At 44.4% G+C, this 23,373-nt stretch overlaps 1 protein-coding gene across 2 annotated transcripts; it reads left to right on the top strand.

Annotated features, from left to right (window-relative positions):
• The first annotated feature begins 711 nt into the window (after positions 1–711).
• LOC144106358 (uncharacterized) lies at positions 712–19,777 on the top strand. Of its 2 annotated transcripts, XM_077639136.1 has the most exons (5): positions 712–911; positions 6,575–6,647; positions 12,805–14,445; positions 14,868–15,014; positions 17,743–19,777. In XM_077639136.1, exons 3-5 carry the CDS (start codon positions 14,382–14,384, stop codon positions 17,994–17,996), a joined length of 465 nt encoding a protein of 154 aa, XP_077495262.1. In that variant the 5' UTR covers positions 712–911; positions 6,575–6,647; positions 12,805–14,381; the 3' UTR covers positions 17,997–19,777. The 2 variants fall into 2 exon arrangements, with proteins under 2 accessions (XP_077495262.1, XP_077495263.1); XM_077639137.1 differs by lacking the exons at positions 14,868–15,014; positions 17,743–19,777 and having other exon boundaries at positions 12,809–13,102.
• Positions 19,778–23,373: the final 3,596 nt, after the last annotated feature.

The raw sequence follows: 23,373 nt of genomic DNA, 5'->3' as shown, positions 1-23,373 counted from the left end.
CGAAACATCTCTCGCAATGCTCCGCAGCAAGATTGTAACAGACGCGCGCTTCGCAAAGTTCTAAGAACATTAGATATGAGGGATGTGCCCCCGTGGGCCAACGACTCCCCAGGCAGGTTACTGCGACGTCTCCGGCTTCCATCCATTGAGCGCAATGCAGTCCTCCATTCCCACGGGTTACTTCTACATTTGAGAGCTCAGGTAACTCCGGACTTCCGCCTGTCCTTATTCTATCTCAGGGAATGTTTTCTTTTTGCTTATCCGAAGTAGTTTATTTCTTGCCATTGGCAACAGTACAATATATACAACCATGCGTCATGCAATCTGAATACTTATTTTGCGGCATTTCTAGCCACTTCAAACCCTTGTTGCAATATGGACGTTTCGAACATGTTCATTTTGTTGTAAACCGTCCAAAAGTTACTGGTTATGCAGCAGACAAAAGGTCCTAACGGCATGATAGAACGGCGTGCACAGCACGCTTTCAGATTTCGAAAACGAAACTGATGATGCTCTTTCAGCATGTGGAACTCAGCTCAGACTTCTTAAGCATTTGTTCCACTGTTAGCCCTTAAAGAACATGTTTTTTGTCATTAAAAAATAAAAGTTGCTGCTCATTTTCTCAAAAAAGGATAAAACAAAATGATCGGGCGCCGCGCATTGAAACCGAAATTGAGGGTCATTTTTTAGCGTCGCCTAGCGGCCAGTCTGCGCAATGTCGAGGCGATCTCGGGGGCCATTGAAATCGAGCAGACGCTTGTTCTTCAGGAGGCATTGTTTATGACACGAAACCGCCGACCATGCCGCCGACATAGCCTAGCAAAGCTTTCGCTAAGTCAACCGTAGCCTCGGGCGCTGTTGCTGCCTACTGCAAGCGTAGAAGCAAGCCGGCCGATGCAGCGCTTCGCCAGGTAATTCTGTCTGGAGAGCAGCAGGTTGAAAAAGTGCTGAACTACTCTCCAGTAATCAACAGAAATATTAAGCTGCGCGCACGTTTTTCAATATTTGTATACGCGTGTTGGTTTCGAAGACAGCATCGCTTGGCGCGGTGCAGACAATTTCGTAGATCCCGCATCACTGCCGACTGCAGGGCCACACTTGTTTACAAACATGACGCTTGTCTATGCCCACTGACATGCCCCCGAGCAGTATTATTGGTATTATATAACCTCCTCGCCCCCGAGTTGCATGCATGGGAATGGCTGAAGCACGTGGGCTCAATCAGAAGAAAATATAGGAGGCCACGGCTAAATGCTCAGCTTTCCCTCTAGAGTCAGTATATTTGATTTGTTGCCATTTGCATGGGTGCTTTTCCGGAGGGTAGGTCCGGCTTTCCAAAAGAGGGTAAGCGTCTCGAGGAAGCGAGCGAGCAAAGCTCCGTTGACTGAGCGCTGAGGCGTAGGAGGTACTTACCACTCTGTCATGCCCACGAACATACCGTATTTACTCGCGTATAATGTACTTACTTTTACCTTTGAGAATTCAGCGATACAGCGTAAGAGTTCCTTAGCACGCTCCTAAGTTTCGCTTAGTTCGCGATTCAGACCGCGCTGCTGTGCACCATGCGGCACCAGTTTGCGCCTAGAAAGTCGGAGAGGAGCAGGACCTCCAGCTGCTCCAGCCCCTCTAAGCGATTTCGCGCGATCGGGTGCGAAAAACTGACTCGTAACCGTACTGCGAGTATTTTTAACCTCGCGTAAAAAAACGCGCACTTGACCATCTGCGCCAGTGTTTTGCATGTTCGCTTTATCTCGCCGCGATTGGCCGGCGCCGCGTCGATCACCCCAGTCCATTGTGAACCAGTGGTGAAATTCAATTTAATAATGCAGAAGAAGCCCCTCCTCTGCTGACTTCTTATTGTCTGTAGTGTTGAAAAAGTGTCTAGTGAGGGAAACTTGTGATGGAAGTGATGGGCATCCTAGTGCCCCAGGTGATAACTTTGTGTTCTGTGCTTTAGCCAGTGCGCTTCCTTTAACACAGTAAGAACCATTCCTCTATTGAATAAGGCAGAAACTTCTTATCGTCTGCTGTCTGCTGACTTCTTATTGTCTGTAGTGTTGAAAAAGTGGCTAGTGAGGGAAACTTGTGATGGAAGTGATGGGCATCCTAGTGCCCTAGGTGATAACTTTGTGTTCTGTGCTTTAGCCAGTGGGCTTCCTTTAACACAGTAAGAACCATTCCTGTATTGAATAAGGCAGAAACTTGTCTTGATAACTGCTTTATCTTGTCTTGATAAAGCAGTTATCAAGACAAGTTTCTGCCTTGATTGGATGTTGTGCATTGCTCTAGACAAGAGGAAGTGAAATTAGGCGCCTCATTTCAGAAGATTGATGCAAACAGTAAATAGCACAGTGTCAGCAGGCATGTTATGAGCGATTATAACCAAGCTGCACTATTGTAGTTATGCAGAGTGTAATTATATAGGTCTGCATGGACAAACAATTCTAGCCATGCATGTCTACAGCTGCAGCCTTGTGAACATCAAATCCTTATCATGGCTGCTGCCCATAAATATCAGCCCTGACATGAGAAGCACTGTCAGGCATGCGAGACAGCCGTGCTTTCATGTGGAAACATCGCCACTTCCATTCTGCAGTGCAAGATTAGAAAAAAGTGAAAGCCATCTTTTAGAGATTATTAGATATAGTCTTATATAACTATTCTTGCTGAAAAATTATATGCAGGAAAGCCAAATTAGAAATGAAGTGAAAATAAATAACCTGTTCTTAGCATATTACTTTTATGCTCGTTGTACTCGTGCCTAACAGTTTTAGAGCAGATGCACAGAGGAAAAGCCGTGAGCGTTGTCACACTAATTCAGGATTGGTGGATGGTGTTCTGACTTTACATGAGCTACGAAAAGAAAATGATTAAAACTCGAGTTAGATTGTGACTATTGGGTCATAGCATGACTCGGATGTCAGTGGGACCTGTAAGGGTGCAAATTATATATGCCGAAAAGAAAATTGGGGTAATTAGTTTGGAATTGAATTCGTGACCTTTGGGATACAGGTCATACACTGCACCTAGGGTATTGAGGCATGTTCATTCCACTTGTTTAAGGGGAGACCTTGTGGTGTATCAGGTGGTCTAGTATGCCCACTTATGTATGATAATAAGTGTGTGTAATTAGAAAGCATTACTAATTAAGAAATAAAGTAGCAAGTAATCATTTGCTGTCGTGCCATACCCTAAAGGCAGAGCTTAAGTGTTCCCCAAATTTTTCTTGTTGAAACTGTTTCACATGCTTTCGAACAGTGGGAAATGAGGCAGAGGGACAGTCGTTTCATAGTACCTCACATATAAGTGTACGCGTGTAGTTCTATTCATTTTATAATCATGCAACCACACAAAGTTGCCCAGTATTTCGAGGTGCTGCTCAGGTGCTCTCAGTCGCCAGGAGAGGAGGATTCAGACCGTGCACCGAGGTTATAACCAGGGCTTGCACACGGCTGCACCTGTGTTTGATTGCCCTCTAGAAAAATCTTTTTCATGTGACGTGGTGGGAAACGATCGACATAGCTGCAGCAGTCTAGTTTGTGCACAGCGATATATACAGCGGGAGGGAAGTGAGTAATTATCATCATTATATTCATCATCATCATCAACCTGACTACACCCGCTACAGGGCAAAGGCCTCTCCCATGTCTCTCCAATTAACTCTCTCCTGTGCCAGCTGCGCGCCCACTATGCCTGCAAACTTCTTAATCTCATCCGCCTACCTAGCCTTCTGCTGCCCCCTGCTACGCTTGCCTTCTCTTGGAATTCACTCCATTACCCTTAAGTACCAGCGGTTATCTTGCCGTCACATTTAAGTAACTATACAGAAGGCGTAACACCAAAGAAGGAACGTTGAAGGCTCCTGCTGGTTCAGAATACAGCGTGTGTTCACAATCAGCCCACCAGGAACACTTGTTCGTGAGTACGAACAATGCTGACTTCAGCGTGTCGTCTGTGTGCAAGGGTACTCAAAGGGCATATCTACGAGCCGATTAGATTTAAGCGTCCATTAGGTGAGTGATGTGGCTTTAATTGGATGTAAAGAAAAAGAACCCACGCAATGAACACACCTGAACAGAGTTGTGTTCACACACCTGTGTTCGTTGTGCGAGTGATGTGTCTTGAAGCAGGCACAAAGGAAAGAACCTGCCCGACGAGCACAGATGTGTTAAAACACCCTTATTTGTTGCTGACCTGTCAAGGTAGAAAATAATTTGGAAGGCGGGAAAATGGAGTTGAAGAACTCTGGGAAAGGTAGCAGTGCACTCAGAACTATGTGGTACAGAATGCCTGTCCTGATGAACTAAAAAAAATGCGGGTTTAGCCAGCAGCCTGGAGATAGACAAGAAAAGGTGAGGTAATAAGCAAGGAAAGAATGAAAAGAGGATGGCAATGAACGCGTAATAAGAAAAGAAGCTGCTTGAGCCATAGGGTCACGCAACGCTAAAGCATCAAATCGAATTTTTGCTGTGAATGAAGTTTATTTCAGTTGCAACGCTGACACGAGGACCATGTTTTTTCCTGAACTTCTTATGCAGAAGCCTTTTGCCCTGTCGGCTTTGATCAGTGCAGTGCAGTTTGAAAACAACTGTGATTTTGTCTTTTCATAAATATTCACGTCCATCTTCACTGACATTCCCACTCTGTGCCATTTTGCTTCGTGCTCTGCGCAACTTATTAGCTACCCCTAGTCAAACGTCACAGGAACCTGCACTCTACAGCGTAGTTTCAAGTGCATTGCTAACCATTAGTGTCGACACGTGTTAGCCTGGACACCTGTTTTTCGTTTCTAAGCTTATGCCCGTTCGGTGTACGTTGAGAGCAGAGGACAGGCTGCAGTTTGTCAGTGTTTTACACGAAAAGTTGTTTTAGGGAGCTCACCTACAAGGGAAGTTGTGTCCCACCACAGGTGCAGCTGACCTTGCTGTTCTGCGCAGCCTGTGCTCTGAACAGCCAAGTGTGAACTAGATGAAGGGACAGAAGTCTCAGTAACCGGCAAAGGCTGCGGTCATAAATTATCAGCAGTCATGGCATCGGCAAAGGGGTGCGGTGTCATGTCTTCTTCGTATCTGCGTTTCCAGTGCCCCCCTCCTACCCTGTCTGGCACACCCAAAACCGCGAATTCGGGAGGGAAAGGCAGCGCTGGTGAGCAGGCCTAAACGCTCTGCGTCTCTCTGCAGCTCCTACTAACTTCTCTGTGGTTGACTCTTCGATGCCGCTGCTGACTGGGTTCAAAGAGGCCATTCCTAGAACATGCAACCCAGGGGGTTGTAGAGTGGAACATAGGGGCGGCTTACAGCACTGCCCCATTGGCCCCGCCCAGGTCATCCATGGAGCTGCGGCTAGCAAAAAGTGTGCTAAGAGATAAACACTGTGCTCACAGGTTGAATAGCAGCGGGAACGCCTCTGCGGGGATGTTTTTTTGCTGAATAGTTCCTGTTAAGCAACGACTTAGCTGATGTAAATTTTTTTTTTCTTTCTGAACAAGCGAGATTAATTCTCGGCCAGCTGTGAAAGGTTGGTTCACAAAGTGTGCTTGGCACACACTGAAAATGATCTGCATTGGCATAGTTGGCACAAAAAGCAACGAGGGGCTGGCTAGATGTTTCTGCGTCAGCGCTGGTAGCTTTAGTTGTGAAAGCAACTAGTTATCGTGCAATTTGCATCAGGTGATATCATTTAGGGTATGCTACGTAATTACTGCTAAAATGTACAAGAAAAAGCAACTTGATAGTCCTCAAACTCGCACAGACTGAGCTTTTGTGTTTGTTTTGGACAATCAAGTGTTTAATAACGGCACTTGGTCTTTTTCACCAGCAGTGAATAGGAAAAGAAAAAAGATAAACGTCGTTTCTGTGTAAGAGCGACCGTGCTCGCGGTTTTGGGGAGAGAATTTTTTTTCGAAAAGTTGTTATGCTTGTAAAAGAAGCCTTCTTTCCTTGTGGATAAATTTGTGACAGAGTACAGCTCAGATCTTTGTATAATATGATTTTTTGCTCTTCCTGTGTCTATGATTTGATTTTGCTGACATGAAATGTCGTAGAGTGGGAATGTAGTTCAGGCGGTCTGGCTCTGTAAACAGGTATTCTGGTCATTCTTCTCTCTAACCATTTCTTTGGATGCTTGTACTTCTATATGTGGATTTATGTTCAGGAAGAGACAGAAGTATACAAGTGCACGTTTTGCAGACTCTTCGTTTATAGTTTAGAAACTATTTTGATGTTCGGGCTTTGAAGCGATAAGGATTTTGCTTCTCACTCATTCACCAGCACTCCATCGGGGTAGTCATTTGTGAGGCATGAACTCTGCCTACACGCCGGAACGGCTGAAAAAGTTCCACTGTGCAGAGTTACCACTGTGCTCGAACAGTGTTCTTGTGGCCGAGAGGCGTTCAGCATTGTCTTCTTGTGTGTCCATGCTTTCATGGCAAACATGAGGCATGCTTTTGGGATGAGTGCAAGGCATTTTTGTTAGCTGGTGCATGTGAGAAAACGTGGTTTCTCTTTAACAAAGCATTTTTACATGCATTATAGCAATGGTCGTTTTGATGTTTGCCTGTTTTGTGCTATTCCAGGATGCTGTCAGACAACCCAAAACAAGCGTGCGGCTTGGATGCAAGCTCTGTGCAGGCGGAAAAGTCAGCTGAGGTGTGTACCTCTTGTAGTTCTTGACTTGATGATGTCGGTGTAGCCTGTAAGCCGTGCCTTTGCTGGTATTACTTGTGTGGCTACCATTAGTGTCTGCTGTGTGAACTGCCATCGTTTTTCGCAGCAGTGAAGATCTGCAAGCACGGGAGATCGTTTCTAGCTTCCAACTACAACACAAACATTCTCTGGGCCTCCTAACTGTAAAGAGAAACACCAGTGCTGACTGCCATTGGGTTTATTACAAAAAGCTGCCAATCAGGATGCATTATCTGCTCACAAAACAGCTGAAGTTAGAAGTGATTCGGGAACGCGATGTTAAGGTTAAAGGTTGGGATGATATCTTACTTGATTTTTTGTAGTGTTTGGTAACGTAGCGCGCAAAAATTGTAGCTAGTGTGACCCATGACACATTTTTCACTTGCAACTCGGTAGAAGGTTCCGCTTTTTGGTTTTTAGTGTCCGAGTGAAATATGAATTTGAAATAACAGTACTGCTCTGAAGGTGTCACCCGTCGCACCTGGCTGTTTCAGGTAGCAGGTTGTAGTAAATTTATTAAAAGGTGAGTGCGCTTCTGTCAGCCATGTTCTCTGGCACAACTGTACTGCTACTCACTCAGGATTTCAATTACCTTCTTGTTGTTTGCAGCAAAGAAGTTGCATTCAAGTTTGATGAGGCACATTTCTTGAACACTCTAACAGTCTTTGCCCCAGATGTAGAAATCTGAAATTTTATGTGCAAATAACTTGCATCAAGTGACATTCATATGAAGAAAGCCAGCAGTCACCGAAACCAATGAAGGCATGGGGAATTTGTGTTTATTTTAATTTGGGGTGTTATCAAAGGGAAATTGGTTGTGTAATCACTTTATGCCTGAAAGATAATTGATTAGCAAGTAGAAGTAGTAATAACCACATGTCACTGGTGGGATCAGAATGAGTGCTGCTTTGAAATGTTCTTCTGGTGCACCAGCAAGCCTTTAAATTTATTCATGCTTTGATTGTGCAAGCAGTATGACATGTCATCTTGTAGTTCTTAATAGCTAGCCTTGCATCCAGGGCAGTGGCCTGCCCTTTTCCCGTGTTACACATCAGGTGCCACAAGGAGTACACTGTGTAATTTTTCTCTCTAACCATACTCCCCTATTAAAATGCCATTTGATTACATCGCATTTGAAACTTAGCAAGCACATCATTGAGAGCAGGAGCCAGTACCATGATGTCAGCTTTGTTTGGCGTCAGGTCCAGCATTTGAATTTTTAATGCGATGGTCTTAAATGTCCCATTACTGAAAAAATCTTGCTTCAGCATTGTTGGCATTGTGAGTTAAAAATCACGAGCATGGCTGTGGCAGGTGGTGCCCAGAGAGCAACCTAGAAGGCAGGTGGGTCACCTAGGTTGCATGACCTTGCAGAGTCATCACAGCCTGCCCACCGGATCCTAAGCAAATTACCCACTGTGGCAGGTGGCAGTTATACCCCTGTCACACGGGCATTTCGAGGGCCCTCGAACCGATAGTCTATCGACTCAAAGGCGATCGAGCGCTGCCACACGGGCAGTTTCAATGGCGATCGAGTCAATAGCCTATCGAGTCAACGGAGTAGCGCAGAACTCCATCGAGATTTCGAGGGCCTTCGAGCGCTGCCCAAGGTTGCTAGCGTTGCTTCGAGCGGCGCCAAGCGCACTTTCGTACACGACACATTCACGGTGCAAAAACATGAAGAAACATTATTCGCATAAAATTTAATGCAAGCAGTCTGTAAAATTTTTTAAAAATTATATTAGACTTGTTTTAAGCGCAATAAGCGCATTAATTTTGCGTTGCAACCTTTGCGTTGCTTGCGTACTTAACGTTGACAACATGGCGGCACCCTGCCCGCCCGCTTCACAGCGATAACAGCTTTGTCGCCAATCCCTCAAAGCAATGTCGTGTTCTAAGCTGTTGTATTCGCCTTCGATTTGCCCATTCTTACCCTCGCATAAGGTTTCAAGAGACAAATAGCTCTTGTTTTTCAGATATCAAGGCGATTTCCCAGGTCTTAAGCCTGACGAAGCAGCGCTCCGACGCAGTTGGATTGGCTGGGTTTTGGCTCGTCTTGTATTAGAGTGGCTACAGCAGTGTCTGCATATGTCCGTCGCGTACGTGCAATTAAAAGGGTTTTGAACGACTTTCGCGTATGCGTGTAGTTCAGCATTTAGTATACATTTGTCAAATATTTTTGTTATTTTTGCAAAATCCAAAGTAGCGATTCTGGCGCCACACATCCGTGGCGTAAGACACGAGAACCATTTCAATGGCCATTGAGATTTGCCGTGTAGCAGCGGCGAGTTCGATGGCGATTGAAAATCTCGAAAACCCTCGACTCGAGGGTGATTGAAACTGGCCGTGTGACAGGGGTATTAAATTAATGCTTGGTCTCAGTAAGAGCAGCCTGGGCTGCACAAGGCCCACCACTGCGAGCGCCTGCCATCGTAGCATAGTGGCGCATTGCTTAACCGCTGCACCACTGCTCCGGGAGGGGTATGAGGATTCCCAGAGATCTATGGCTGTAAAGTAGAGAATGACCTTCTGCATATACGGGAATTAACCCTTAACACTATCGCATCATACCCTTAAGGCAGAGCTTAACTGTTCACTCCAATTTTTTCGCAAATTTTTGCCGCTACCAAACATCTCCTTTTCTTGAGGGTTACTTGCAAGTCCTGTGTAATCGGTTTTTCTGGGAGACTCTTTGTGCAAGGAATAGCCAGCCTACCTCTATTTATCTAATCAGTGTGCATCAGTGATGTGAAATGTTGTAAGGAGGCTTGCGGCTAGCGCTTCCACATTGCATTCATGCACAGTTATGGCCAGGAAAATACAGAGCACACTTAGTTGTTTTTACTCTTCTCTTGCATTGCACAGAGGAAGCAGGAGGGCTTTCTGTTTTTATTCCGAATTTCACGAGTGGAACTTACTTGCCCAAGTATTAAGCAGCCCTTAACTGTTGCTAGGTAGCATTTAAAAGGAGTTTGATGGCCGATACATTCATATTATCCCGGCCTCTACCGCATATGTGTGGGAACTTGGGTAGCATCGTTATAGACGTCCCTGTCTTGGTGTTGTGCCCGAGGAAGCAGCAATCCCAAGTTCTGGGGTAAGGAAGAACTTCATGTAGAAAGTTTACACGTTAGAATTCAAGACGAGAGAGAGGTACAGCATAGGTTGGTTGTCCCCTATATAAAAAAAATGTTCGGGAAGTCACTCTATTATCTCTATACTCTATTTCACAAATCATTTGCAGCGGTATGGAGGCTATGTTGGTCTGAGCCTATCAGGACAGCACGCGCTGGATAAAAGTGTTTCTCTTGGTCTGTCACCCCACAACTGGTGGCTCCATCACTGGGATGAAAAGAGCACTAGTGTGCAGCTGCTGTGCACAGAAGACTTGGCTCACACCGTGTTTAGGAATGGCAGTGCACCACTTAGCAGGCCTTCGTAGTGCTGTATGATGACTTAGCAGGCCTTAGCAGGGCCACCAGAAACTTCCTCTGGCTCTGTAGCGAGATTCAAATCAAGAACGACTCTCCCCGGTGCTTTGTGCCTTTGGCGTTAGGCTGTTGATCCCAAGGTCGAATGTTCAGTCCTAGCCACGACAACCATATTTCGAATGTGGTGAAATACAAGAGCGCCCGCGTGCTGTGCGATGCCAGTGCAGATTACAGAACCTCAGGTGGTCTAACTTTATCTGGAGAACTCCACCGGGGATCCTTTATATCCCATGTGCTGCTTCAGAAGGTTAAACCCCACTGTTTACAGTTTTTTACAACTCTAGAATGAAGCAGCTAATGCCCAGCAAGAGAGACCCTCCAGCCAATGACGTTGACCGATTGTGATGAGGTTGTGGTTGATTTGGTTAATTCATGGTTAATCCTCTGGTTCCTCGAAGCTTTAACAGGTTCAAGAGGATTAACCACAGTATCTTGGCAATTTGTTTATGCTATTTGCTGGAAGGTCTCATTTTGAGGGGCATTTGCGACATATTTTTTTAATTGTATCCGACTATTGGCGATCTTCACGAAAGCAGCGCCACACTGCGCCGGCGTTGTCGCGAACTAGTCTAAGAGAGATCGGTGTACAGAACTTCATTTGCTCCGTTGCCCCAGTGGTTCGCTGGCACATTCCGAGGTTGTTTTCAAATTTTTGCTGTAAGAATATACCTCTTGAGAGTGCTGTTACATGGATGCCTGCAAGCCGATGAGACAGAAGAGCCACTGTGTGTGTAATTACATGATTTTCCTGGTGCCTGTAGTAGCGAGAGTGCATGCTAACAGGAGGTTTCCACGCTGGAGGGACACGCTCACAGGACCATCGCAGCATAGTTTTTGCCAGGCACCCAGCCTAATATTTCTCAAAACATGATTTGCCTGAACTAGAAAAGTCTGTGCAAATACAAGCCACTGTGTGTTCAAAAACATCACCGAGCACACATGACTAACCGCCACATTTAAAACATGAAGAGTTTTCTGCTACTGCCTCTGTAACTGCAAGCCTTATCACAGCAGGCATGTACAATGACATGGTGTGTTCTTGTTCACCATGTATTTAATGATATCATTATAATTTTGATATCCTTCGGATTATTTTTGCAGTTCAATTACCCAGTGCAGTAGATTCACTGGAATTGGGCTGATAGACGGATGACAACAATTGAATAAAATTGAACAAAACTAACTTTATCATAGCAGCCTTATAATCATTACATGCCTTCCAGCAACTGCATATGAAGAAACTAAATATGAATAAACTGAGGGCTTAAGGCAAGGTTAATTGGCCTGAGTACGGAAACAGGCGCCATCATTGATCTCAATTTCCACCTGTATACATATGACTAGAAATCTGTACTCATTTACTTTCACTTTCATTATTTTCACTTCAGATATTACAAAACATTTGCAAAAACTGCTTGGCCAATAGCCGAAGCTAGTATAGGCCCAAATTACACATCTGTTATTACAGCAACAGAAGATACCAACATGCAACTCGGTTACAAATTATCAGTGAACAAAGTAATAGCGAGCAACACTCAACAGTAGACATAAAAAGATTAACAGATAAAACCCTCAATCTTCAAAAAGGAGAAGCGCTTAATAGAAAACAGGAAATTGTTAGCCATTTTGATTTCAAGTGGTACACTGTTCCATACTTTCGCCCCGCAGTATTGAGTTAGGCGTTGACCATAGGCTTTTCGGGTTACAGGGTAACTAAGCATATCAGTAATACAATTCACAAGTCAAAGAAAGTGCAAAAGGTGCAGCTTCTTGATCAGTTAAAATCTAAGCGACACTGGCTACGATACTTTTCTCGTTTGTTTTGTGCAAAGCAGCATGGAAAATTGACATTTTCTGTGTTTTGCTTACCTGATCTCCTGGTTTTGTCATTCACCCACTGTAAATTCTTCATTGTCGATGACATCGATTTTAATTTCCCCCCAAAGTGCTCGTTGATTATCTACCACTCACATCTTCATGCGGGCCGTTTTCAAATGCCAGACAGTGATTCCTACGGTGTTTCTCGTTTATTCTCTCAGCCCTTCAGAAAAGAAACTGTCTAACTCACATGAGGCTGCTTCCATCAGTAAAAAAATGAGTCTTTTGTGAAATGTTAAAACCAGCACGATTCTGCATAGGATGAACCCCAGGTAGCCCGGGAACAGTCCTTGGTGGTCCTGTCATATTAAATCAATTGAGGCACCCCTTCTAGATTGCTCTCCTGTTCCATTAAAGTCCTTCTCCTCCTCCTTCCTTCTAGATAGCGAAAACTGCCAATAGTTTTATAGGCTCTTGGTCGGGTACCTCTTCCAGAATTATGCGCGCATCGCAAAAAATAAAATGGAATTAAATTGTTAGAATAGATTGTTGTTTCTTTTTTCTGTTGGAAGCCACTAACAGTTCGTCATGTGTTTATTGCCGAAAAAAAAAAAACTGGCTAAGGTGCTTTGCTTCTGATTCTTGTGGAAAGAACTAGTATTTTCTTTTTTCATGCTGAAATACATGTCCGCTTTTGACTGCGTTGTTGTAAAGTGTACAGATTTCAGCAACTGCATAAGTTGCTTGTATTCTATACAGTGGTTTTATGGAGACTATACACGTGATACGCGCAGTGCACTGCATTTGTGCAGGCAGTCATTGGTGGCCAAGAACGCTGCATTAAACAACGGAGGTGTCCACTTTTTGCCAGAGCTTCGCAACAACAGGAGTGCAGCACGGAGCCGCCAAAGTCGAGGGTAAGCCATGGTGTTGCATGGGAGCAGGTGTAGGAGCAAGTTATCGCTCATAGCATGGATGACACTCGGCGTGCCATGTCTGAAGCAGAGACGCTCATTTTGAGAAAATGCCACGCGTTTGTAATCCTGGCCCTCCAGGTGCTCTTTATGCTGCAGCCCAACGTGCTGCCAAAGACGAGGTGAAGTGTTGGTGGTGTGAGGATCCAAAAATCTGACCTGCCGAAGCAGAAGCAAAGCGGAGGAGGCGAGAAGATCCCACAGTGCAAACCGCAGTAGCTTGAGGCACAGCGTCGACGGCATCAGGATCCCAGAGTGCGAGCTGCCAAAAGAGAAGATCCAGCCGTTCTAGCTGCCATAGCAGTGGCAAAAGATCTGAAGCGAGACGATCCCGCAGCGCGAGCCACAGTAGCTGAGGCACAGCGTTGATGGTGTCAGGATCCCAAAGTCTGAGCTGTCGAAGCAGTAGCAAAATGGAGAAAGTGAGAAGATCTGATAATGTGAGCCGCTTTAGCTGAGGTGCAGCGCTGACAGCGAGAGGATTCCTGAGTGCGGGCTGCCGAAATAGAAGCAAAGTAACGAAAGCGAGAAGATCGTGCAGTGCGAGTCGCCGAAGCAGAGGCACACCTTCTAAGGGAAGAAGATACTGCTGTCCTCCAAGCTCCTGGAGCAGAGGCTGAGAGCAGAAGCACAATGGAGAAGTCTACGGGTGAACTGAAAGCATTTCACCAACACTTCAACTCTGTCCTTCCTATGGGGCCACTCTAGTTGAGTACAACACAAGCACACAGCAGCAAACACTCCTCAGAGGAGGCGTTCCAACCAATAACATCGACCTGTTGTCATGATGTCATGGGCAACACCTTGCACCTGCCAGCCACTTGCAGTGCCACTCTAACCAGCCATAAGCTGGGCAGCTATTGCTTCATATTTGTTGTTGTGTTGGGTTTTATGGCACACAGGCAGTTGTGGGTTCGTAAATTGTTCACTTTGCTTAGTGTTTTAGCTTTTTGCTTACAATTCTTTTTTTATATAGATTTTTTACTTATAAAGATGTGTTGCATAGTTAGTGATTCCATTTTTTGTTCCTACATAATTTTTTTTCTGTTCTCGAGATATTTATGTACTTCTAGTTTGTATGGTATCAGTGTGCTGTTACGTATTCCTTTATCCCTTTGGTGACCTTCCAATAGATAGTAACCTCGATTGTGTGCCTTTATGAATTTCTTGGCATTCAAATAAGCAGTCAGCTGAAAAGTATAGTGCCTGCTCCATCTTATGTGTTTTCCTACATTGCATTGTTGAATATTTCACTGAGAAAAAACTGCATAATCTAGTTCTGGCACTATTCTTGAAGTTAAGCATATATGAGAAATTGAGATATGAAATGAAAAATCTTGCACACTATAAAGAGGCTGCATATTTTTGTTCCTGCAGTGCTTTTTACTGTTCCTCTGTTGATCTCCTGTCTGCAGATGGGCTGCGGCAAACCTACCAGCAGCTCTCGAGATGCATCTAGGCGGCGACGTTCAAACTTGGGTGAGTGTAGTTTGAGGTATAGTCCACTGCACTTAAGGAGATGCTCTGAAGGCGAGTCTGCATTTGAGCACCACTTGCGTTTTGCTCATATTCAAGTGAATGGAGTGCTGTTTATTTTATTTTATGCTAATCTTAGGTTTAGGCCTGAAGCACAGCACCATGTGTATGTGATTTGTATCTTCACAAAATCCATAAAAATGTGGCCATATAAGACTGGGCAGTGAAATTTAAATCAGGCAAAGTTTGTGTTTTATGTGACTCTTTGTACTTCTGAAAGTGAGCGGGCCTGCTGTGTTCAGCTATGTAGTTCAGCAGACTTTCACATGATAGTGCAAAGAGATTTCTAACTTGATGCATGAGCTTCATGACTCAGGTTTCTGAGCTCGGTCCCTTTTAACTATGCGGCTTTTCTGTCTCTGCAGGGGAGCGTGAAGCATCCAGCCGCAGAGCGCGAGTCAAGGTCAAGCACACTGGCATCCAGTGCTGTGTGGGAGTAGCCAGCATGTCTAGGTCCACACAGTGCAGTGTGCCAAAGATGTCCAAGGGCACACAGCTGGGAGACCCATCATGTAAGCATCACACACTGAGCCAGTACTTGATTCATTGGTTTATGTGTCATATGAGTGAAGCCAAGTGCGCATATGTTTATGTATTGATATTAGTAGCTAGATTAGCTAAGCGAAGCCAGCATGCATGTACCAAATTTATATATCAATGTATTTTTTTTTGCATTGATACTTATTAGCCAAGCGAAGCCAAGAAGCAACAGATCCATAAAATGTTTTCAGGAGCTGCACTGTCTTAAAATGAAAAAGAACCTTCCATTACACTGCTACAAGCAGTTTCTGTTTCTGTTCACCTGAAACAGGAGCTTCAACATGGCACTTTCTGTGAAGCAGTTTTAATAACTTGATTACATGGCCACGTCACCTGTGGCCTAATGGCAATTAGAAATATGCTTGTATTATGGTATTTTGGGTGCTAACATTATTTTTATGCATCAGCTTATACAGTAAAACCTTGTTGATACATTTAAAAAAAAAATGCGGGATAAAGGCGTTATCTGGGAAAACATATGATCCAAACCACCTAATCTTGATTAATGTAACTGTGGAATGAATTACAGACATTCATTGAAACTTTTACTTTGTAAAAATTTCAGTTAGCATTTCTTGGCATAAGATCTGAAGAGATTCTTTTGTAGCACTGGCAGAATTCAGTACATGCTTCTGCTATCTTAAGCGCGGAAGGAACTTCGTAATGCATCCTGTCCATCGGCGGCAATGATGAAAGTAGCCAAAATCTCTTCCTTGTCATTTGTGGATGCTTCGCCCCTTCGCACATATGTACCGCGGGGAAGCCACCGCGGCAGCTCCCAGACCAACTCCATCTAGGTTACTGGGGGTGTTGCCTAGACCCAGCATGCTCATATGCAAGCACATAGCTGTAGTTCATAGATGCTTCGCCCCCTTTCCCTTATGCACTGCGAAGAAACCTCAGTGTTTCTCTTCTTCATGTGGTATCCCCATAAAAATGTCACTCTGGAATACTAGCGCACGCTTTTGTTGTTATTGATAGTGACGGTGGTAGTAGTAATAGTAGTAGTTTTCACCTCCTTGCACCTCGGCACTGCAGAGAAGCCTGCACGGCGGCTGACTGCTGGTGCATTACAGCTCTTCACGTAGTGTGCCATCATGTTGCATGTTTGCACATGTGCGGCTGGTCAATAAAGGTACTATATGACCATAATTTGTCGAAATTGTGAATGTAGTAGTCAAGAAGTCATGTTATCCGGGAACATATTTACCGGGAGAAATCTAGTCTAGCTCTATGGGACAATTTTAATGTCTGTGATCTTGAGCGTACGAACCGGGAAATTCCATGAGCCGGTAATATATCGACGCGACTTGGATAAGGGCTGCAGTTTTATTTGAAAATTTTGATCGGCTGCGACCCTTACATGAAAGCTCATTCCCCCGCTTAGTTTTTCCAACTATCACATTCCTGTGGCAAGCCATAATTTATGGGAAATTAGCATGGTCCAGTGGAGCCTTTATACTGCTTAATGCATTGAAATTCTGGGCAACATGAAAACTGGTGGGAATAGCACGCAATAAGACTGGCTGGCAGGGTACTTTACTGGCAGGTGTCGCGTCAGGCGAAGTTATTATGTACAAGAACCAAGGCAGTTATGCCCTGAGGCAATAATCATTGCCTAGAAAGAAAAGAATCAAGGCAGAAACGTGTATAGCAGTTTTGTGCGAGAGCGTAATGACAGTTTGGCGGCTAGCTGCAAAACATCCCACACCTAGGCTCCTGTACAGAGCACACTACACCTGGCAACATTGAGCCAGCGGTTTGCTACCAGTCTGCTGTTGCCCAGTGAGAGTGGGTAGCGTATTGCTGCAGGGAAGTGTACTGCGAACATGGCTTCTTCTCATTCCTGCTTTTGAGTCACAAGCGATTGTTGGAGTAATGAAGTTGTCATCGTGGCATCGTGCACGAGCAAAATATGCACATGTAAATAACTGCTTTCCGTCCAGTTTTTTTTTTTGTTAAATTATTGGCTGCCAAGTTGGTGGGAGTGGCAGTTGCAAGAGAGCATTCGGTATATTACTGAATTAAAAACTTGGTGCAAGCTTTCCCCTTTGTGTATTCCACAGCCCAGATAGCACATGACTTTAGAACAGTATTATAAAAATATTTAAGTTGCAGGAACATTAAATGTTAGTTTGAAATGTTACTGTAATGTTACAACACAACGAATAATGCTGATTGTACATCTAGAGCATTTGTTTTAATGTTTGAACTGAACATGTATTGCTGAAGCTGTTTTCTATGTGCTTCTATAATGTTGAAATCATGAGTGTAAAAAAGCCGTAAAAGTATATTTTGAGTGCTGCGTCCCAAAGCTTCTTCCACTCTTCATGCGGTAATAATGGTTTTGAACAGAATTTTCCACTTGAGCTCCTTGGATTGTGCCCATCGTAAATTGCATGCATTGTGCAATTTCATTAAAAAAAAATGCTTATTACCAATTCACCACTTGGAGGCTGGGTATACAAGCATGAGCCCATAGCGACAGTTCAAATGGTAGTCTATAAATTCCGTGTGTTCCTGTGTCCAATATAATACTGCCGTTCACAGCTTAATACCAGTTGACATAGCCATTTAGCATCATTTTGCTGCCTTCAATTATGGCTGTGTAACAGAGATGATAAATATCGTTAACAACCATTTGAGGTCAAGGACTTCGATTTTTTTTTTGCAGCGTACTCATTTTCTCTTTGTTTTCAGGGATACCTGAAATTGTGATCTGGCCTTGTGGAAGCAGCAGTGGTGTCCAAAAGTGTGCAGCCACTAAGGCAGTTGGAGGCAGCAGTGGCAGGCTGCCAGTGCGGAAGGCAGGACACCAATGTGGAAGAGTGTTGACGTCCAGTGTGCAACAAAGTGCTGAGGGAACTTCATCCAATCGCATATCATTTAAGGGCGGGACGAAAACCTATAGCCGTGTATCTAAGCCACCCACATGTTTGGACCCGAAAGCATGATGTCACCACTAGCTGTTTTTGAGAGCCATGTTAGTGCATCGTGTGTGCACTGACTGGGATACTGTGATAGGTTGCGCACGACTTTCCAAGCCAGTTTTGACTCTGTGGCTGAGCACTGAAACAGATACTACGAGGCACTGTGGAATCTTCTCTCTTGGTCATAACTTGAAAGTGACAGCTATTACTATCTGTAAGGTGCCGTCTTTCAACCCGAGGCAGGTTTGTAATGTTGTGCTACAGCCCTTTCCTTCCAAGGACTTTTTGGACCGACATAGTGAAAAAAAACTTTGTGTGCTCACTCTACTTCATGTTGCTTTTGTTTCCATGTGTCATGCCAGAGAAGCACATGTCATGCCCGCACTAAGTAGTGACTGTGGTATTGCAGCAAAATAAATAATGGCTGGCCACTAGACAATGTCATTTACTATGACAACATTCAGCACGCATGAGGGAGAGTTGTTTGGGTGGGACAAGCTGTGGTCAATGTTGATGGCAAAATAGAGTGAATACAGTCGAACCCCCTTATAACGGTACCAGTTTTAACAATATATAGGGTGCAACAATGAAAAGCTGCTGCACTGTCCACTTTTGTATGTTTTCTATGGTAAAATAACCCGCTTACTACAATGCTTCCATGCCGCATTGTTGGTTATAACATTGAAGTCTGGCTCCTGAGTGTTCGTGCCAAAAGGTAGTGGAATGTGAAATCCTTGAAAAGAAAAAAAAATAAAGAAATTCCAGCCGCTGCACCCTCCCTGCCTTGCGCTCATACAATAGAACCTGTTTTCCGGCTTTTTCCGCATCGCCAGCCTCGTGCGCTTCAATCCCGCCGCCCTTCCACCCCTCCAAACACAAATGGGCTGCGCCTATAGCTCTACACCGCGCCACCCTCCAAAACACGAATGGACCTCGACAACGCGCCAACAGCGCTGATCTGCTTGCTCACCTCTCATTCTGCGCAGTTCTACCAACGGATTTGGTTGTTTGTGTTATTTGATTGCGTCGAAGTCGTTCCTAGCCACGTGGTGTCTCCGTCTCGTTTCAATCGTTGCTGAAACAAAAAGTGAGTGATCCGCCCACTGATTATCGGACGACGTTGCCAGTGAAAAGAAAGCGCACGGCTATTGATTTGGAGACTAAGTGCTGTATCGTGAAGGACTAGAAAGATGGTTAAGAAGTACGCAATATCGCAACCAATGATGTTGATGATCATCCGCTCCGCTGTGTTGTTCGACAAAGAAAAGTGCTCGCTTGGCAGTGGGTGCAAACACGTTTTACAAGGTGTCTATAAGGAGGCGGGGGAGACCTTCTACGAGTGGTTTCTTGGTGCCCGTTCTCGGAACTTGCCTATCACTGGGCCGATTCTGGCCACAAAGGCGAAGCAGTTTGCCCTGCTGATTAACAGTGTGGACTTCCAGCCAGGTGGCGGCTGGATACAGCACTTCGAAGAGAGGCCGTGGAGAAGGATGTCGGCGAGCTTCGCGTGAGGCAAGCAAGGTTGACGGACATGGGGTTTTCTCGTGCAAGTCAGTGAGAAGTATATTGTGAGATGCTTGTGGCGATTTCACCCCAGCGTTTCTTCGGGATTTCTGAAGCTGAAAGGCAGCCGCGGCAGCCTTCTCGTATTTTTTACAAGGCCCCTTTCGGGCCCACCAAAACGATGCCTCGCCGGAGCTGGCATGTCACTTGCCGTCCGTAACCCCTCTTTGCATTTGTTATGCTTTTTTTCGTGCAACCCGTTTATAACAATTATCGGTTATAACAATGGAATTTTCATGGCACTTGAATATTGTTATAAGTGGACTCGACTGTAGTTACCACACGGAAGGGAGCGAGCAAGTGAGACTTGACAGCTGCTCCATAATACCAGCAACAATGGCCCAAGTTACATCAAGGATAGAGCTTATAGTGGGGCTGACAAACGATGGGACGGATTTTCTGCCGATGCGGAAAAGGCAGGGCACCTTCACAACATGGCCACATGAAGGCATCGTGCACGTGTCGCATGCCGCATGTTGCATCAAACAGACTAAAAGGCTTTGACTTGGGGCTTAGAATTTGGGTGCCAAATTTTCAACTGGCATGGTGTTTAACACACCTTAGCACAGCGCAGAAACGGCGAGATATCGGAATCATGTATGCATTGCCTGCGGCGAACGGAAAGGTGCATTGTGCACCTGCAAGTTAACAACTATGCTGTGGACAGTGTGAGAGAGACGCACAACTGCCAAACTGAGCACCGAGGGAAAGAAATAATCAAATATCAGAAAAAGAGACTATGAAAAAGGAAAACTAAACTCATGCCATTTTTAATTAGGATGATGTGAGTTTTTGTCCTGTGACCTCACTATGACCTGACTTCAGGTGTACTGCAGTAAATGTTCTCAATGCATTTATATTCTTGCCCTTCCCTCTTTATTTTTATTTTTCTCTCACTGCAGTTATCTTGTAGTATTGAAAGGCCATTTTATTAATTTGCGTGCAACACATATTTGGGCACACCTAGCATGTTCACGTCTTTATTTTGGTACACTTCTGTTAGGAAAGTGAACTCATTTTCTTGGTTCTTTCAGGTTCATCTTAAAAGTAGTCTACTGTGCGAGCTCTCCAGTTTGGCTTGATGGGATCAGCCTGTTCAGAAAGCTGTAGGCTTATTGTACTTCAGCAGTACTAAGCTAGCAGAGGGAGGGTCACAGCTGTGTGACCAAGCAAGCAACAGTTAGGCTGAAGCTCCTGCAACTCAGTCTTCAGAAACCACCTATCCAACCTCCACTTTCCTCTCAGACACCAAAGTTTTGCCTGTTTGCCAACAATGGATGAAAATTAGTAATGGAATATGGTTTCGTCAATAACAACCACAAAATCACCAGGTATTGATGGTGTCAGAATAAGAGACATAGCAACTAACTTTGCTCGACTTGAGCTACTACTCTACATAAATAAAATGTTGAGCACTGGTCTAATTCCAAACGGAATGAAGATGAGTGAGACCTAAGCACAAGAAAGGTTCAAAAACTAGACTAGGGAGCTACAGGTCAGTAGCAGTCCTATCTTCTCTTGCTTGTATTTTATAGAAGTTTGTTTATAAAACTAAGATACGCTTCTGCAGCAAGTTTGATTCATTGTATCTGGCCCAAAATGGGTTTCAGAGTGAGTTAAATACTATTCATCTTCTAGAAGATTTTAACGAGCTTCTTTGCAATGCAATAGATATAAATAATTTTTACACAGTCCTTAGTGTTTCCACTGACATGCGAGGTATTGGATACAATAGATCAGAGTTACTTTTGGTCAAACTGTATAAATTTGGTCTTAGAGGTATACTTCAGTCATTTGTTAAGGTTAAGATCGTCCTTAGTGTGTGCATGTTGAAAACACTTTCAGCACAGTTAACTTGAAACACAGGGTCCCACAGGGCTCTGTGTTAGGACCTCCCCTTTTCAGTATATATGTAAATGAGCTGGGTTATTTGCCACTGTAATCAAAAATTTATTTTTATGCAGACAATGCAGAGCTTGCTCTCCGCAGTGAAAGGTATGATGAAGCAGCCCGTGTTATTCAAAAGATTGTCTCTTGTCAGATTGGCTTGCAATGAATAGAATATTTGTAAGTGAACCTAAGACAAAGCTACTCTGTTTCTGTAATGCACACGAAAATATGCCAAACCAATCTGTGCGATGTTACTGCACATTAAGAGACCCCAGATGGACAAAATTTACAAAGCCCTTCACTTCGGCGTCCCGCATAGCCTGAGTCGCTTTGGGATGTTAAACCCCCCATAAACCAAAGCAATCTGTTTATTTTCATGGCAATACCTGCCCACACTGCAATTGCCGTCCGTTGCAATTCGTAAAAGCTGTGAAATATCTCGGCTTGACACTTGAGGATACCTTATCCTAGGGTGAACAAATTGTTCAAGTGGCAAAACGGCTGCTATCTATTTCCACACCTTTGCGCATAAAGATCTTAATGTAATCTGCCAGTAAAGAAAATGGTATACAAATCCTTGAATGAATCTGTCACAAACTATGTTATTGCAGTTCACAGGTTTGCTTCTCAACATGGGTTGTGCGAATATTGAAATTTTCGAATACGAATATGAAGAAAAAACGGCTTCGAATATCGAATCGAATATCGAACATCTGATCAGCACAAACATAAATTCATAAAATATGAACAAGCAAACATTGTTGCTCATATCTTTTTCAAAATAATGTATCGCCTCTGCAACTGAAATAAACAAAACTAGACTGCCTGAGCACCGTATAAAAAAAGACATGATGTGCGCAGAAATGTATACTACTTAATTAAACAGCATAACAGTATCTAACCTGTAATATGGTCAGGCAAAATGAAATCCATAACATGACAAGACTGGAAACAAAAAGAACATGATGGCTAGTAAAACCTCGTTAATATGGAGTTCAAAGAACCGACAGAAATGCCTGGGTTATTCGAAGGTCGATTTATAAAATGCCTCACGGCCCCGAAAAAAAAACTACCGAAAATGCGGTAGTCTTATGAGGCGGCTCTATCGTGCAAACACCTGTAATCGCGTGACGAGCACCGAGTTTCGGCGTGCTGGAAGACATCGCAAACATAAGCGAGATGGGAACGCATATTGACGTCGGAACGGCGAGACTGCTTCTAAAAAGGAAAAAAAAAATGACCAGCGACGCGTCAGTCAGCGTCTCAAAGAGGCACGGTGCTGAGATTGGACTACTGGTTAATGCGCGGGCCGACAGTTTCCATTGCCGCGGTCGAGTGGCGAAGCTCAGAAACCAAAACTATGCGGCTACGCGGCCAGGTTATTTTTTTTACCTAGTGATAGGAGCCCTCCGAGCGTTGTCACGCCTGCCGTTATGCTCACTTAAGAGGTGCACGGGTTACAGTGCACCATGTAATAGGCGGGATTTTTACAGGGTCGCTTGCCCTGTTGTGACACCTCGACTCGCCCCTTCGGGAGCGTCACGCGAAATTCCGCAAGTAGGCTTTCCCGCATGGTGTAATTGACCAAAACAAGGTGGTGGTGGTCACGCTCAGGGAGTTATGGTGACAAAACGAATGCCATGGGTGTGGGCATTAAATGGATAACATATTACGGAAGGATAAAAAAATAAACGCGCTTTCGTGTTGCAATTGTTACAAGCGGGTCGTCCCCCATCTTGTTCGCAGCACGTCTGGTATGTGGGAAAGCCCACTTGCGGAATTGCGCACAAGGTCAAGCCTAGCGGCATGGGAATGCGATCGTTCCACGCGGTAAACGATGGAGAAGGAAGAGAACAGGGCCTTTATATTGTTTTCCTGGTACATTAAACTCTATCTTCAGATAATTTGCCCAGATATTGCGCTTTTGCCACAATCAAATTTACGAAAG

This window comes from Amblyomma americanum, chromosome 10 (genome assembly GCF_052857255.1).
Source record: "Amblyomma americanum isolate KBUSLIRL-KWMA chromosome 10, ASM5285725v1, whole genome shotgun sequence".
In the NCBI taxonomy this organism is placed as follows: Eukaryota; Metazoa; Arthropoda; class Arachnida; order Ixodida; family Ixodidae; genus Amblyomma; species Amblyomma americanum.
The sequence above is the reverse complement of the archived record's forward strand: the minus strand, read 5'-3'. Positions and strand labels throughout refer to the sequence as shown.